At 38.7% G+C, this 15,226-nt stretch overlaps 1 protein-coding gene across 1 annotated transcript in view; it reads left to right on the top strand.

The window, feature by feature from the left end:
* The window catches only part of LSAMP (limbic system associated membrane protein), a 654,527-nt gene that overhangs the window by 351,245 nt on the left and 288,056 nt on the right, over positions 1–15,226 (top strand). Inside the window, exon 2 of the mRNA XM_081235871.1 lies at positions 8,723–8,955. Coding sequence (XP_081091997.1) covers positions 8,723–8,955 — 233 coding nt within the window. The remainder of the gene's footprint in view (positions 1–8,722; positions 8,956–15,226) is intronic.

Raw genomic sequence — 15,226 nt, 5'->3', positions numbered from 1 at the left:
CTAGGAGGAACCCAGATGCTGCCCAACAGTTCTCAGCAGATCACAAAGTATAGCATGGACCCGCTGCTGTCCTCTGTCCAGGCTACCCTGAAGAGAGAACCTTGTGTGGGTTCTATCTGATCACAAGTGGTGAGGCATTTAAGGCCTGAGCTCCCTAGGCACACATATGCCACAAATCCTCTAAGAATGTTCCAGAGATGGCATTAGAGCTTCAGTTTACATGGCTGCACTGTAACATGCTGCATCACTATCCTACTTTCAATTGCATGCTTATGGGCTTTAGAGGACCAACTATTGCCCAGAGGGACCAGACACAAGAGAACCTAGGCCCCTAAAAGGTGGTTTCCCTTGACATACCTGTTATTAAGCAAGAAATTGAATTAAACAACAATATCAGGAGATTGCTGAATTTAGCCCCAAAATGGGATTTCTACAGAACAAATGTCCAAGATTCAAATTATGAAAAGTAATGGGCACAAAAATTTATTAGGCTCTTCCAAAGCTCACTGGGTACTCTTAATACTTTAGCCTGTTTAATAATCACAATCATATGATAAGTAGTAATTATTCCTGTTTTGCTAAAGAAAAACACTGAAGCTCTTCATTAATAGTGGACCCATTTAGGGCCAGGCACTGCTCTATATGTTTAAAATTAACCCATTTAAACATTACAACTGGGTAGTTGAATGAAAATGAAGTTTTCGTTTTGCAGATGAGAAAATCCAGGCCCAGAGAGGTTAAGCAAGTGTCTCAAGATCACAGAGTAAGTATGTGTTGGAGCTAGAATGCAGAGCAGGAAACTGGCTTATCAGCCTAAACTTGTAACCACCCACCATGCTACATTTCTCGTTAAGCAACTTGCCTAAAGCTATTAAACTGCAGAACTCATGGCTTTTCCACCCCACCACTGACAAGAAAATGAGGAATCTTGAGTTATGGTGTGATAAGGGTGATGAGTTATTTTCTAAAGGGACCAAGATTCTTCAAAAGAACCTAGAAGAGGGCTTCCCTGGTGGTGCAGTGGTTGAGAGTCCGCCTGCCGATGCAGGGGATACGGGTTCGTGCCCCGGTCCGGGAAGATCCTACATGCCGCGGAGCAGCTGGGCCCATGAGCCATGGCCACTAAGCCTGGGCATCCAGAGCCTGTGATCCGCAATGGGAGAGGCCACAACAGTGAGAGGCCCGCGTACCGTTAAAAAAAAACAAAAAACCTAGAAGAGCTGTTTCCAACCTCTTATAACTATTCCTGGGACTGATCGGAACTCCAGCTGTGACTGGGATAGAAATCAGTTTTCTCCTGGTCCCAGTCTCAAATTTTCCTTTCAGAATTTTTGTCTTCCTGTTTTTCATTTTCTATGTAAATGTACAGATGATACAGTTGATGTGGCAACCAGAGAAGCACAGATTGTCCTAGAATTGACCTTTGACATGTACTCAACTCTTAATTTGGTAGTTCTGCTCCTCCTCTACTTGCCCCTCTCCTCTCACCTGCACCATCTGCATGGAATATGTGTTTATGCTCCTTCAAGAATATGAACCTGAAAGTACAGCAATACATACATCATACATATGCATATATGAGAATGCATATATAGCTAGACAAGGTGCTCCCTAGTGATAATAAGAGACAAAAAGCCTGTCCAGGGAGTACTTTTTTTTTTTTTTTTGCAGTACGCGGGCCTCTCACTGTTGTGGCCTCTCCCGTTGCGGAGCACAGGCTCCGGACGTGCAGGCCCAGTGGCCATGGCTCACGGGCCCAGCTGCTCCACGGCATGTGGGATCTTCCCAGACTGGGACACGAACCCGTGTCCCCTGCATCGGCAGGCGGACTCTCAACCACTGCATCACCAGGGAAGCCCTAGGGAGTACGTTTTATTCCACGAATGACACAGTACTCCACGAATGACATAGACTGTCCTGGCTTTACTGTTTGCCACTGTGGATTTTTTGTTTTTTGTTTTTTTTGCTCATATAGATGATGAATTTATTCTAACAGGTAGTAACCCAGTCGCAGAAAGGGTGCTTTGTCCATATAGCACATGCAAATAACTAATGCAAATTGAGAATTTAAAGAAATACATGGTTGATCTGATACATATTTAGTGGATGTCATTCTATACAGAGATAGAGTTTTTGAATGATTTGAATAAATCACTATTTTCCTCATAGCCATCCCTGTATATGACTATTTCCTTTTTATCTACTATACTCTACCATGGGAGAGTATAAACATAGATATTGTTTTACATCTTATGAAATGTTTCAATGTACATCACGTCATTTTATTCATAGAACTACGCTAAGATTTGTTCTGAGAGGTTGGGGAAAGGATCATTAGCCTCATTTTATTTATGAAAAAACTAAGATACAGAAAGACTAAATGACTTACCTGTTTTCCAACAGGAAATAGACTGAAGGTCAGAACCAAAATCAGTTACCTTCAGGAACTAAACAGTGTATGTCTTTTACCCTAACATGCCATCAATACTATGCAGATTACTGAATCATAGTGACCAGCAATAGATTCACATGAATCGGATTCCTGTGCCTTACTACCTCTATGTTCTCGCCCTTTTGAACATCCATCACTACTGTGTGTACATATATATCTGTGCATCAGGGGCTTGTACATGAATGTATACAAAGGACCTATGGTGGGGGAGATTATCCTATAATAGAGATGCTTTCATTGTTAAATGGTGTTAATTGGACTAAAATTCAGGATGAATCTAGGAAAATAAACCATCATGAACCTAGGATCAGTTTCTACCTAAACAAGTTCAAGTTTAAGAGAGCAGACATGCACAGGTATAAGAGAACGAGGCCAAGAGAACAGGCAATGGTCAAAGCCAGAAGTCAAGTCTGAAAAGAAGTAGAGATGGGAGCAAGGCAGCCAGAAAACTGAAACTTCTGCTTGCAGGAAAGGGAAGCACGAGTGCCTAAGGGTCAGCAGTGAAGCCCCACAATTCTCTTATTTCTTTCTGAGTTTAATCTTAGAACATGGTAATAAAGCAGAGATGATCCAAAATGTTTGATAATTCAAAATTCTTTAAATTTGGCTTTTAACTAATTTGGTGTTTTTTAATGTGTTTGCATATGTGTTGCTAGACTTCATTATACTTAAAATAATAAGATTAAGTCAGACTAATGACTTTTGACTCAGGAGAATTTGGGATATTTCTGATAATTTACTGCATCCTCTGCTTAGAACATTTCCTGATGCCACACTTTAATGCCAGGAATGTACCGCATTAATTTCCAGACCAAGTGTCTTTCCTTCTAGAGGGAAATGAGTCTATGTTAGTTTTGTTGATTCACTAAGGGTTTTATTTGTAGGGTTAAAGTTATAAAGCAAAAAGCATCAAAATAACGAGTCAACACACTCCTGAAGACTTCCTTCCCATCCATATCTTGAATCAATCCACATCTTACAAAAGAGAGAGAATCACAAATGTGAAAAAAATAGTAAAAGTTAATTTAAAAAAAATAGCTTTTCTATGAATAAAGGCTAATTATTTCCTTAAAAAGTCAAATTTGCCCCAACTGAGTTGATTGTCCCTTACTTGTCCTAAGTATTACTGACCCATTTTTATACATGGGGAAAAACCCCAAAACACTAAGGTTAAATGATTTCTCCAGCATTAATTTAGGAAGGAACTAAGTTATAGCTTTCTCCTGTACTATTAACAATGTACAAGAGTATAGTGTTATATAATTCAGATTCTAAAACACAACAAAGGGGCATGATTCATTAACTACTACCTTACAAGCAGGGTACCAGTAGACTTCATTGTAGTGTCTGTGTCATGAACTTATAATTCAAGGACTTTGCTGGTGGCAATTGAGTGCTTATAAATTAAGAAGCATATGCTTATGAAAAAACAGTATTGCACTGTAGATGTTTGACCTATGCTTCCAGATATTTAAACCAAGAGACCAAGGTCTAACTCAGGGTTTTCAACTTCAAACCTGACAACATTTTAAATGGGATATATCTTTGTTGTTGGGCTGTCCTTTGCATTGTAGGATGTTTAGCCGCATCCTTGGCCTCTACCCACCAGATGCCAGTAGCAACCTCCCACTTCCAGTTGTGACATTCAAAAAATGTCTTCAGATATTGCCAAATACCATCTGGAAGTACAGATTGCCCCCAGTTGAGAACCAGTCATCTAACTGTTCTTTCTTAATTTAAGAAAAAAAACTCTCACCCATCCAGTTACACTTTCCCCAGTCCTTATAATTAAAAAGTATGAAGATAGATAGCTGGTGAGAAACTAAGCAAAATGTATTTATTTGTTATTCATGAATAAATGCCAGATTATACTCTTAAGAAGCAGAGGAAAGTTTGGATAAATTCTAATACTAACTTGTTCCATTTTTAGTGGCCAATAATGCTTCTTAAAAATGAGATGTATCTAGTAGCAGTTGAACAGGATTAGTATCTGTTAGATGTGTATCACTTACATCAAGGATATACTGTCAGTAAATATGCGATTAAGCTATCTATTGGTACATACCAAATTTAGCATTTCTTTTATGCCTCCAATTATATTAATCATTTTGGAAGCATAATCCCCAGACTTAATGTAGTATGAGTGGAATTGTCAATGTACCTATTTGTATAAGTGTGCATAATATACTTGGTGTAAAGTACTCACCGAGATCCGATGCTTGGGATTTTTATGGGTGCATTGATTTTTTGTGACAGTTTTATGGATTCAGACATACTGAACAGGGAAGTTAGAAATGTGTTTGCTTGACTTTCCTGTTATTTTTTTAAAGCTGATTTTTTTTAAAAAAAATCATAGGTTCATGGTTAAGGTAAGTAACCCACCTGATATTTGTGGCTTCATGATTAAAGTGGGCAACTCACTAAATGTTTATCTAGTGCTTTACATGTCTTTTCACTGTTTTTCGTGTGTGATATAGATTATTTAATTCCCAGGAATGATCTTTCTTCACTGGGAACAATTTTTTCTCTCCTCTGATTTCATGTTAATGTCACACTCAATAATTCACTTTAAATTTTCCTTATGTGTCTGATCATTTTAATCATTACTTAAGAAAAGTTAAAATAGTTATCACCTATCCTGCACCTATTAGAGAATTAACAAATATTTGATAATTGATCTAATAGTAGTTTGTTAAATTCAGTTGATTTATTCCACATTTCAGCAAGTGCCTACTGTGTACACGGTGGGTTATGCTGTTGGCTCCATTAAGGTTCCATGGGTGAATTCTTGAGGGTCACTCTCATTAATAAACTTATGAGGAAGGATAAGTACAGATAACTAATTCAGTGTGGAGTACAATGGGATCATAAGAAGGAGCAAAGTAAAAGGATGGGACACTAATCAGAGGAGATTTCCTGGAGACGTGACACTTTGTATTATATCCCCATGTCCTCAGCTGCCTGCCAGAAATCCCACCTAGAGTGGACGGTCATTCTCTGCCCTCTCCTCTTGGCATCAACACCGACTCTCCTTACCATGTTGTCCTTTCTAAATCCTGGAATGATTTGCCTACCCTGAGCTCCTGAAGGAAACATTCTATTAAATCCAAACAACACATAACAATACAGATTTTTAAAATTTATCTCTTTATCCTTTCCCTGCTTTGGCCAAAGCTGACTTTGAAGATAAAGTCACTAGGTATTTAGTTTTGAACTAGAATGTCTGGTACTGAAGAAGCATTGTGGGTGAGGGATAATTCATTACCATCTTATGATGGTGGGGCATGAGAATTCTCATTGACTCCACAGGCATGCCTAATGCACATTTAAGCCACTTACCTTCTAGATGCAAGCTCATGATGCTTATTGGCCAGTCAGTGCATGCTGGAACCTGGGTCTGCCTTTAATCATCATTTCCTCATTTCTGAATAGCTAGACATCTGTGACTACCCTATATGACTGGTTATTTTCATTTAACAAACAAAAGTGCTACACTTTTGTGTAATTGAGACTATACTTTGACTCTGACCATCTTTTTTCTTATGTGCACTTCTTATGGTTTAAAATAGTTGCCACCTTAAATCAAGATTTAAACATTTTTAATGTTAAATTAATTCTGAAATTGTGAGACTTTGTGCTCATTTTTCAGTATGAATGTTCTAGCCATGTTGTAGAAAGATTATTTTCTAGTTTACAGAGTCAACACATTTACTCTGAACTATTGACTACTTAAAAAAAGAGCCTTTAAATATCTGGAAGAGTGGTTTCCTTTTGAAAAATACTACATTGTGCTCTGGTGCTTAGAGTTGGCTAATTATGTTGAGTTAGTAAAAAGTGTGAGTGTATGTGTGTATGTATATATTCTAGTGTACCTTTCACTTATTTGGAAGTAAAAGAGAAATTACAAAAAATAAATATGAATGAAACACAATGTAAAATAAGATGTTATGTAGATTATCACAGCAAAATTTCCACATTACGTATTGTTTTGGTACATGCATTTTTATGGGTCTGGCAATTTTGCTGAAATAGTCAATTGCTTCTTTACATAAGATAGTTCTGAACTCTCTCAGAGAATAACTCCGAATAATGATCTACGTGATCATTACAACTTTTCCAGAGACAAAAATTGCTAAAGTGTCCAAAGGACCCTAAAGATTCAGCTTAGAAACTCTACCTTATACTGATAAGGAAATTTGCCCAATTCATTAGTGGATGCTGTAAGGAGTTGGGATGGGGAGTGGAATATAGGTAACCATATGTCCTATTTCTGCATATATGACACTGTTAGTTCATATGACAGGCATTTACCAGGGTCTATTTTACAGCAGATTAGTGTTTGGAGATACCATAATGAATAAGACAAAATCTCTCTTTATTTGATATATAGGCTATTTAGGTAAAATATATTATATTGTATTTTTTCAGGATGAACATATTAGAGCCTTATTCCAGGCTAAACAGTATTCAAGGTTCACCTCTGTGCAATAGCATACCTAGTTACTGCTGTGTTGTGCTGTGTAGATGGTAAAAAAAATGCAAGGATAAACGTGATAGAAGACTTAAAATCATTTACAGAGAGAAATTTCCATTTTCTCAGTAGAAAAGAAAAACACAGGAGACCTACATCAACAACTTTATTTATGATCTAGAAGAAGACAGCAAATAATCTATTAATTCATTCATAACTGGGTCTAAGTTGAGAAGTGCCGCAAATACCACCAAGGACAGAGACATGATGCCACCAAATAATAGAAGAGGAAAAGTAAAATTGAGTCTGGAGAGAAGCAGCAAGCATCTGTAAAGTTAGCTTTGCCTTCCTATTTAGAGGAGTTTTAAATTATCAAACATAATTAATCTCAATAATATCTGCATGGTAGAAAAACACATATTGGAGATACTAAATGATACCTTAATCCGCCTATGTTTTTGAAAAGAAATAGGTGGAGAAGAAAAGAAAGACCTTTATATCATGGCACCCAAGTAATTAAATAAAATTCTCATGTTTACTAAGATATGCAATTCATCCAAAAATAATGGAATAAGGAGGCCTTTTGTACCATGGGTGAGGTATTTTTAAAAGAATTGTCATTTCTCCTTCTTCTAAGAGAGATGAGTTGGCCTCTATGTCTTTACAGTGGTCAACCTGTAGATCATGCATCAACTTCCTGTGCATGCATGACTGTTTAGACCTGAGAGAAAACTTGGATTGGACTTGGTTTGGAAAATACAGTGTTTTTCTGGTGTTTTGATTGTTCTGCTGTCATGCTCCTGGCTCCTTCTGTCCATCCCTCATGCCCCAGAGTACTGAGCAGCTGGCTGTGCAGCTGTGAACAGGGTCTGAGACAATCTCCCCGTGAGGCATACATAAATCTTGCCAAAGGGATACAGAGAGAAGTTTTTTGCTTGATTTTTCCATTTCCAGATTCTTGCTAGAATTGAAGGAGTATGGTTTTCTCCATTAAACCCTTTTACGTTTCTAAAGTAAGTAGTTATTCAAATAAATATTTTGTCCTTCATGTTTCTTGGAATAAGAACTACAAAATTAGTTTTTTCATCTACCATAAAAGATTGAATTCATTCTATTGTGCCAGAAATGCTGGTAGCAAGCTCTCTTGCCAGCAGGCAACCTACTGCCCTCAGCAGATGGAACCAGACTTAGGCAAAATGATACTAGCTTTGATTTTCTTGATACAATTCCTATCTACTTACCCTTGGACCTGCTCACATGCTACTCACTCCTGGGAGTGGGCATTCCAAACTTGGAAGGATCAGAAGCAGGTTCTGAAATTCAGTCTAATTCCTACAACGGTGGGGCGTAACTTGAATCTACCATCACATAAGCCTTTAGGAAATACTAATGAAAGAATAAATGCAATTCAAAACTGAGTAAATATGCCACATTATCAGTTGTCTAATTCTGAAAGTTATTTAAACAAATGGAGTTCTGTGTGAATGACCTTCTCCTAGACAAGAAGAAGATAATCCAGTGGGAAGTCAGTATCCATTTAACTTTATTTTCCTGCATTACTCGTACTGATTGTTTATTGCTACACTGGGTATAATATAATGGCATCCATCCATTGGATGGTAATTAGATCTTAAAGGAGAAATAATGACAGTATTTAGGACTCTAAGAAATGGCATAGCCAGGATTCATCCTGCACATAATTCTTTCTCTTGATTGGCCCTGTTGAATCAAATTGCATGGAGAATGAATGCAGATCCATGTATGGCTAAGGCTCTAATGTTGTTATTCTACTTTACCAGGTGTGTTGTAGAAGATAAGAACTCGAAGGTGGCCTGGTTGAACCGTTCTGGCATCATTTTTGCTGGGCACGACAAGTGGTCTCTGGACCCCCGGGTTGAGCTGGAGAAACGCCATTCTCTGGAATACAGCCTCCGAATCCAGAAGGTGGATGTCTACGATGAGGGTTCCTACACTTGCTCAGTACAGACACAACATGAGCCCAAGACCTCCCAAGTTTACTTGATCGTGCAAGGTAAGACAAAATAAGAAAAATGTGGTAAAGGAGAGGTGAGGCAGAAAATAATCATAACATACAAATACTCGAATGATCCTTTCTGAAATAAAAGAATACTTCCAAATGTGTTACGGCACTTCAGTATGTATTTTCTATCCAAAAGGATAAACTTTAAATGAGAGAACTAAGGAGGATATAGAATGAGGAGTCTTGCCACTGTGAGCCAATATCCTTGGTGAGAATATTTTCTTTTAGCCCTGAGTGTAAAAACGCACAGCAAAGGCCACAGCTGTGTCCACAGGGACACAAGAACACACAGACTGCTCAAAACCATGTGAAGTCCACTTTATTATACCGTTAGGTACTGGATGCTTTTGCTGAAGATTTGATTTTTATCTGTCCTCAGTCTAAAGAATATCACTAATTATCTGTTTTAAGGATGGTAAATGTTATTTGGAAAAATAAAAATTTCCAGAGGCCTTGACATCCTTTCAGCTGACTAGCTTTCTTTGTAGTTTGTATCTCCATTTAATGGCAAGTTATTTGTGAGCAAGTGCAGTGACGGGGATCTGCAAAGTCATCAGGGATAATCTGCTTCCAGATTGGGGTTTCCAAGGGCACATCTGAGTCATGGTTTTACAGGATGAAAATCCTAAATGGCATATGCATGCCCCCAAACTATAGCTCTCTTGGGCCCCTTTCCCCATAATAGCAGAATTAGAACAAAGCTGATCAGCTGCACAGTTTTATTGCAAGTGGAGTCAAACTACTAGCAGTTTCAATCCATCTATCAGGAAGGATCTCAGCACTAACAAATATTAGAACTGTGTTAATGTATTCTTGATTTACAATTTTATGTAAATTTAATGCAAATTAGGCATGGCCCTAGGGCTTCTGTCAAGATTCCAATGCAGTCAGTTGTATGGCAAAGTTTGACTGTAGCTTCTATTAATGTGTTACGGAATTGATTATTGCAGCATTTAAATCATTGCTCTCCCAACTCCTCTGATTAATAGATTGAAACTGTTTGTTTGCTCTTTAGTTCTTCTAGGCCCTTGTTAAACGTTTCTTGTATTTTCTCCATTCTATTTCCAAGATTTTGGATCATCCTTACTATCATTATTCTGAATTCTTTTTCAGGTAGACTGCCTATTTCCTCTTCATTTGATAGGTCTGGTGGGTTTTTACCTTGCTCCTTCACCTGCTGTGTGTTTCTCTGTCTTCTCATTTTGCTTAACTTACTGTGTTTGGGGTCTCCTTTTCGCAGGCTGCAGGTTCGTAGTTCCCGTTGTTTTTGGAGTCTGTCCCCAGTGGCTAAGGTTGGTTCAGTGGGTTGTGTAGGCTTCCTGGTGGAGGGGACTAGTGCCTGTGTTCTGGTGGATGAGTCTGGATCTTGTCTTTATGGTGGGCAGGTCCACGTCTGGTGGTGTTTTAGGGTGTCTGTGTCCTTATTATGATTTTAGGCAGCCTCTCTGCTAATGGAAACTGGAGTAAAATACATCAGAGACTGCCTGGTGCAGTGGCGGTTTAGTCATGTGACCGCTATCTTGGTCCATTTGCAATGGCTGACAGCTTCATTTTATTGCTTGTAAAAGGCATGTCTAGGGCTTCCCTGGTGGCGCAGTGGTTGAGAGTTCGCCTGCCGATGCAGGGGACACGGGTTCGTGCCCCGGTCCGGGAAGATCCCACATGCCGCGGAGCGGCTGGGCCCGTGAGCCATGGCCGCTGAGCCTATGCGTCCGGAGCCTGTGCTCCGCAACGGGAGAGGCCACAACAGTGAGAGGCCCGCATGCCGCAAAAAAAAAAAAAAAAAAAGGCATGTCTACTGACTTGCAAAGTTCCTATCACAGTCAAAGCATAGAATGCTTTCCTTGTAGTTTAGTGGAGAGCACTTGAGTTTCTTAACAAGAGACACCAGGGTTTGGATCTCAGGCAGCCCATTTAAGGGTGTAAATGTAACTACTGATGTGTACATATGTAAATAGGTTAATTTATCAGCTCCCTCAAAACACAAGCACACACACGCACACATTCACACACGCACACACACCTCAAAACAAAAGAAGTTCTATCTCATTTAATGGCAGAGGGAAGGGAGATAACTAGTTTACTTAAGGCCCCTTACCTTCACAGCCTTTAATATTATTGGAAAGCTACTAGAGACCACAACTAGAGAATGTGTATTGTCCTATATGGAATAACACTGGGCAATCTGAGTATTACATTCCTTGGTTTCTAGATGAGGAAACAGAAGTTAATTAGATTTAGGTTAGTGGCTACAGATCACACAGAGAGTTCAGGGAGTAGTTTGGAGCCAAGCAGACCAGGAATCAAATTTGAAGCACTTTCTACTGGAATGGAAATTTTTTTGCTCTGACTTTTTAAGAGCTACCAGATTTATATTTGTCTGAGCTCTTAGCGCCAAATGCCCAAAGCCCTTCCTCCTTTTTTCTTATTCATGTATGTACTTTTATAGCTACAAACACAGCCATCTTGAGAGTTAGAGCTAGAACTAGGTTAGATCATACTGCTTATACCTTCATACCATGTCAGCACAAGTGGAATTAACTTAAATTTAACTTAATATTAAGTTATTAAATTTAACTAAATATTAAGGGATGGAGAAGGACCTATAAAATACCAAGTACTGTTCATTTATTATCTCGTTTGATTCTAATAATATTATTAAGTGGGTGTTAATAACTTTATTGTAAATATGAAAAAGCTAGAAGTTCAGAAATCATAAGGAGCTTTCCAAGGCTGCCTGTTGGCTTAGGAAAGAGTTTCAAACCCATATCTGTTTGATTCAAGATATTATAGTGTTTTCTTTTTAACCATATTGCTTTAAAAGAAAAATGAGCAACAAAGCTTGTTCTTGGAAGGTCAATAAAGAAAGGTTGTCTCCTCCTTAAGCCTGAGTTATGAAGGGGGATTTTTTGGACAATGCTGGCATTTGATATTTCATGCCAGATGGCTGATTTGCTTCCCCTTAGGACAGTCAACTTTGTGATTATGTCAGTTGGTCCACCCCTTCATGCTGCTTGTTCACACTGCTTCCTACTCTGTGCCTCAACTCTACATGTTTTCACCACATCAGTGATGCTGCTATTCTTTTTTCCTCCAATTCCACAGCACCTTCCTTCAGAATATAAGGGTCTTTTGACTTTTTCAAGTTCTTCCTTGCTCACCATACATGGTTTCTGCACCTCCCACTTAACTAGTCATTAAATAAATACTGTATTCTTTTTCTTTGCCCATTGGTGAGGCCACCTTTACCTCAAAGATGCTGTGAGATATTACTAAAGAATAGCAGTTAAGAAAGCAGGCTTCAAATCTCGGTTTTCCTTCTTGCTACTTAAATAAATTTTGGGGTAAACCACTTGATTTCTCTAAGGCTCAGTTTTGTCCTATGTAAAATAGAGATAAAATTAAAATTTTAAACCCTCCTTAATGAATTGTAAGGATTAAATTACATGATTATGTAAGCCCCTAGCCCAGTGTCTGGAGATCATGAGTTCTCACCCAATAGGATGATGCTGGTGATGGTGATGCTGCTGCTGCTGCTGCTGCTGATGGTGGTGGTGGTGGTGGTGATGTTGATGATGATGATAACCACTGTGACAACAACCATGCTGCTGCTGCTGCTGCTGCTGCTGCTGCTGCTTGAGTATCTCTCATGAGGCTCGCTTTTGCCCGAGGTGCTGCCCAGAGTCTAAAAACTGCTTCCACCCATTGCCTGTTACCCTTGCAGAAGGCTCTTTTAGCTGCTATTCAGGTCCCTGTCCAGTCCATTTTCTTCAGTTGTCCTTTTCCTTAGCATCCAGTCTTAAGCTTTACTTCTTTAGGATTTTAAAGGGCTTCTTAGACCAGCATCACCTTTAAGTTTTTAGCTACATTTATTAAGGATGTCTGAGGACAACATGCAGCATGCATCAGCAACACATAGAGGGTTTGTAAAATTCCATTTTAGATTGGTGGCACTCCCCCATCCCAGAATTTCTGAGTAATTAGTTCTGGGGGTAGGGCCTGATAATTTGCACTTCTAACACATCCCCAGCTGATACTGATGCTGCTGCAGCAGGGACCATACTTTGAGAACCACTACTTTAAAAGAAATATGTACCTTAAGAACATCTGGGGAAATAATTCTGTATAATTTCATTCAGTTTCAGGTAATGTTAAGCGTTACACCCCCCAATATTCCTAAAACTAATCTTCTTGGGCGTGAGACAGGAAAGGTAGATTGACAAATACCTTAACTTTCACAATAACATCTTAGGCCCTGTACGGCTTCTTACCTAGCCTAGTCCCGTGGAAAGAAAATCGCCTCTCCCCAAACTGTTAATTTTCAGGTATCAAAGCTGAAAAAAAAAGGTTGAGACATGAAACTTCTTTAGACTTCAAAAATCTCAAATTTATAAATGTTTATGTGTTTGTCGCCCACGTTTCTCCTGCATCCCATTTCCCCTGGAAACTTACTTTCCTTTTTACATATTCCCACCACGTTAGTGACTTTTCAACATCTCCAATATTTTCTTTCTTATTTTGGTGACTATTTTTCAGAGAGAAAGTAAGTTTTTTTTCTTTTTATCAGTTCAAGAGGATCATTACACACAAAATAACCTGTGTTGAAATAAATATGCAGCATGGTCCGCTAAACTCAATCTTTAGCTGAATGACATCTCCAAACACCTGCCTCATGAGGAACACAGGTGAAAGTTTTGCATCAGCAAATACACAAATCAATAATGACCTTTGGGATCACTTGTGATTAGTGGTAGTAACTGTTGCATCTGTGGAAGCCAAGTCTATTCAAATATACACATTCATTTGAGATACTTAATAAGTGATGAGACCCATTTCTAAGGCCAGATATTTTGGTTCCTACACCACCTCCTTTACAGATTCTAAACTCAAAGATTGAGAAAACATTACCCTTAACTTCAATAAAATAAACAGATTCCTCTGGCATCTTTCCCATTAATAATGTCCATTTCTTCTCCATGGGTTACCCTCCAATGATGGCCTGTTTTTTCTGATCATGCCACAGGTGGAGGCACTTGTGTTAAGGCAATATTTCTCTTCATCTGATCCTTACATAAACTGCAAAAAAGTCAACAGTTTGGTGTATTATACTTTTCAAAATGCCGATTCCTGAGGACCACTTTCAGAACAATTGAATCAGAAGCCTTAGGAATGCAGCCAGAATTTGTGAATACATTATGCTCTGCAAGTGATTCAGATACATGTGGAAAAAACAAGAACTACTGTTCTAGAAATCTAAGCAATCAATGGCAAATTTGATGCTGTCTGCCTGCTCATTTTCCCATATGACATGGCATCAAATTATATGTAAAACTCTGAGAAGCAGGTACTAGGGCCTTGTAATAGAAAAATTAAAAGTAAAATAAAATAAACCTGTGTACTCATTGAAAACAGAGATTAACCTCAGCTTCCTGAGCCCTGGGGAAAGTGGCTCCAATATTCTTTTTACCTGTAACATTAAGAATCTCCATGTGTGGAGGTTACTTAAAAAACTAAAAATAGAACTACCATACGACCCAGCAATCCCACTACTGGGCATATACCCTGAGAAAACCATAATTCAAAAAGAGTCATGTACCACAATGTTCACTGCAGCTCTATTTAGAATAGCCAGGACATGGAAGCAACCTAAGTGCCCATCGACAGATGAATGGATAAAGAAGATGTGGCACATATATGCAATGGAATATTACTCAGCCATAAAAAGAAATGAAATTGAGTTATTTGTAGTGAGGTGGATGGACCTAGAGTCTGTCATACAGAGCGAAGTAAGTCAGAAAGAGAAAAACAAATACCATATGCTTACACATATATATGGAATCTAAAAAAAAAAAAAGGTTCTAAACAACCTAGGGACAGGACAGGAATAAAGACTCAGATGTAGAGAATGGACTTGAGGACACGGGGAGGGGGAAGGGTAAGCTGGGACGAAGTGAGAGAGTGGCATGGACATATATACACTACCAAACGTAAAACAGACAGCTAGTGGGAAGCAACCACATAGCACAGGGAGATCAGCTCGGTACTTTGTGACCACCTAGAGGGGTGGGATAGAGAGGGTGGGAGGGAGATGCAAGAAGGAGGAGATATGGGGACATATGTATATTTATAGCTGATTCACTTTGTTATAAAGCAGAAACTAACACATCATTGTAGGGCAATTATACTCCACTAAAGAGGTTAAAAACATAAATAAATGGTAGAATTCACCTGTGGGGGGAAAAAGAATCTCCATGTGTATGTC

This window comes from Mesoplodon bidens, assembly GCF_964165515.1.
Source record: "Mesoplodon bidens genome assembly, chromosome: 5".
Taxonomy (NCBI): domain Eukaryota; kingdom Metazoa; phylum Chordata; class Mammalia; order Artiodactyla; family Ziphiidae; genus Mesoplodon; species Mesoplodon bidens.
The sequence above is the reverse complement of the archived record's forward strand: the minus strand, read 5'-3'. Positions and strand labels throughout refer to the sequence as shown.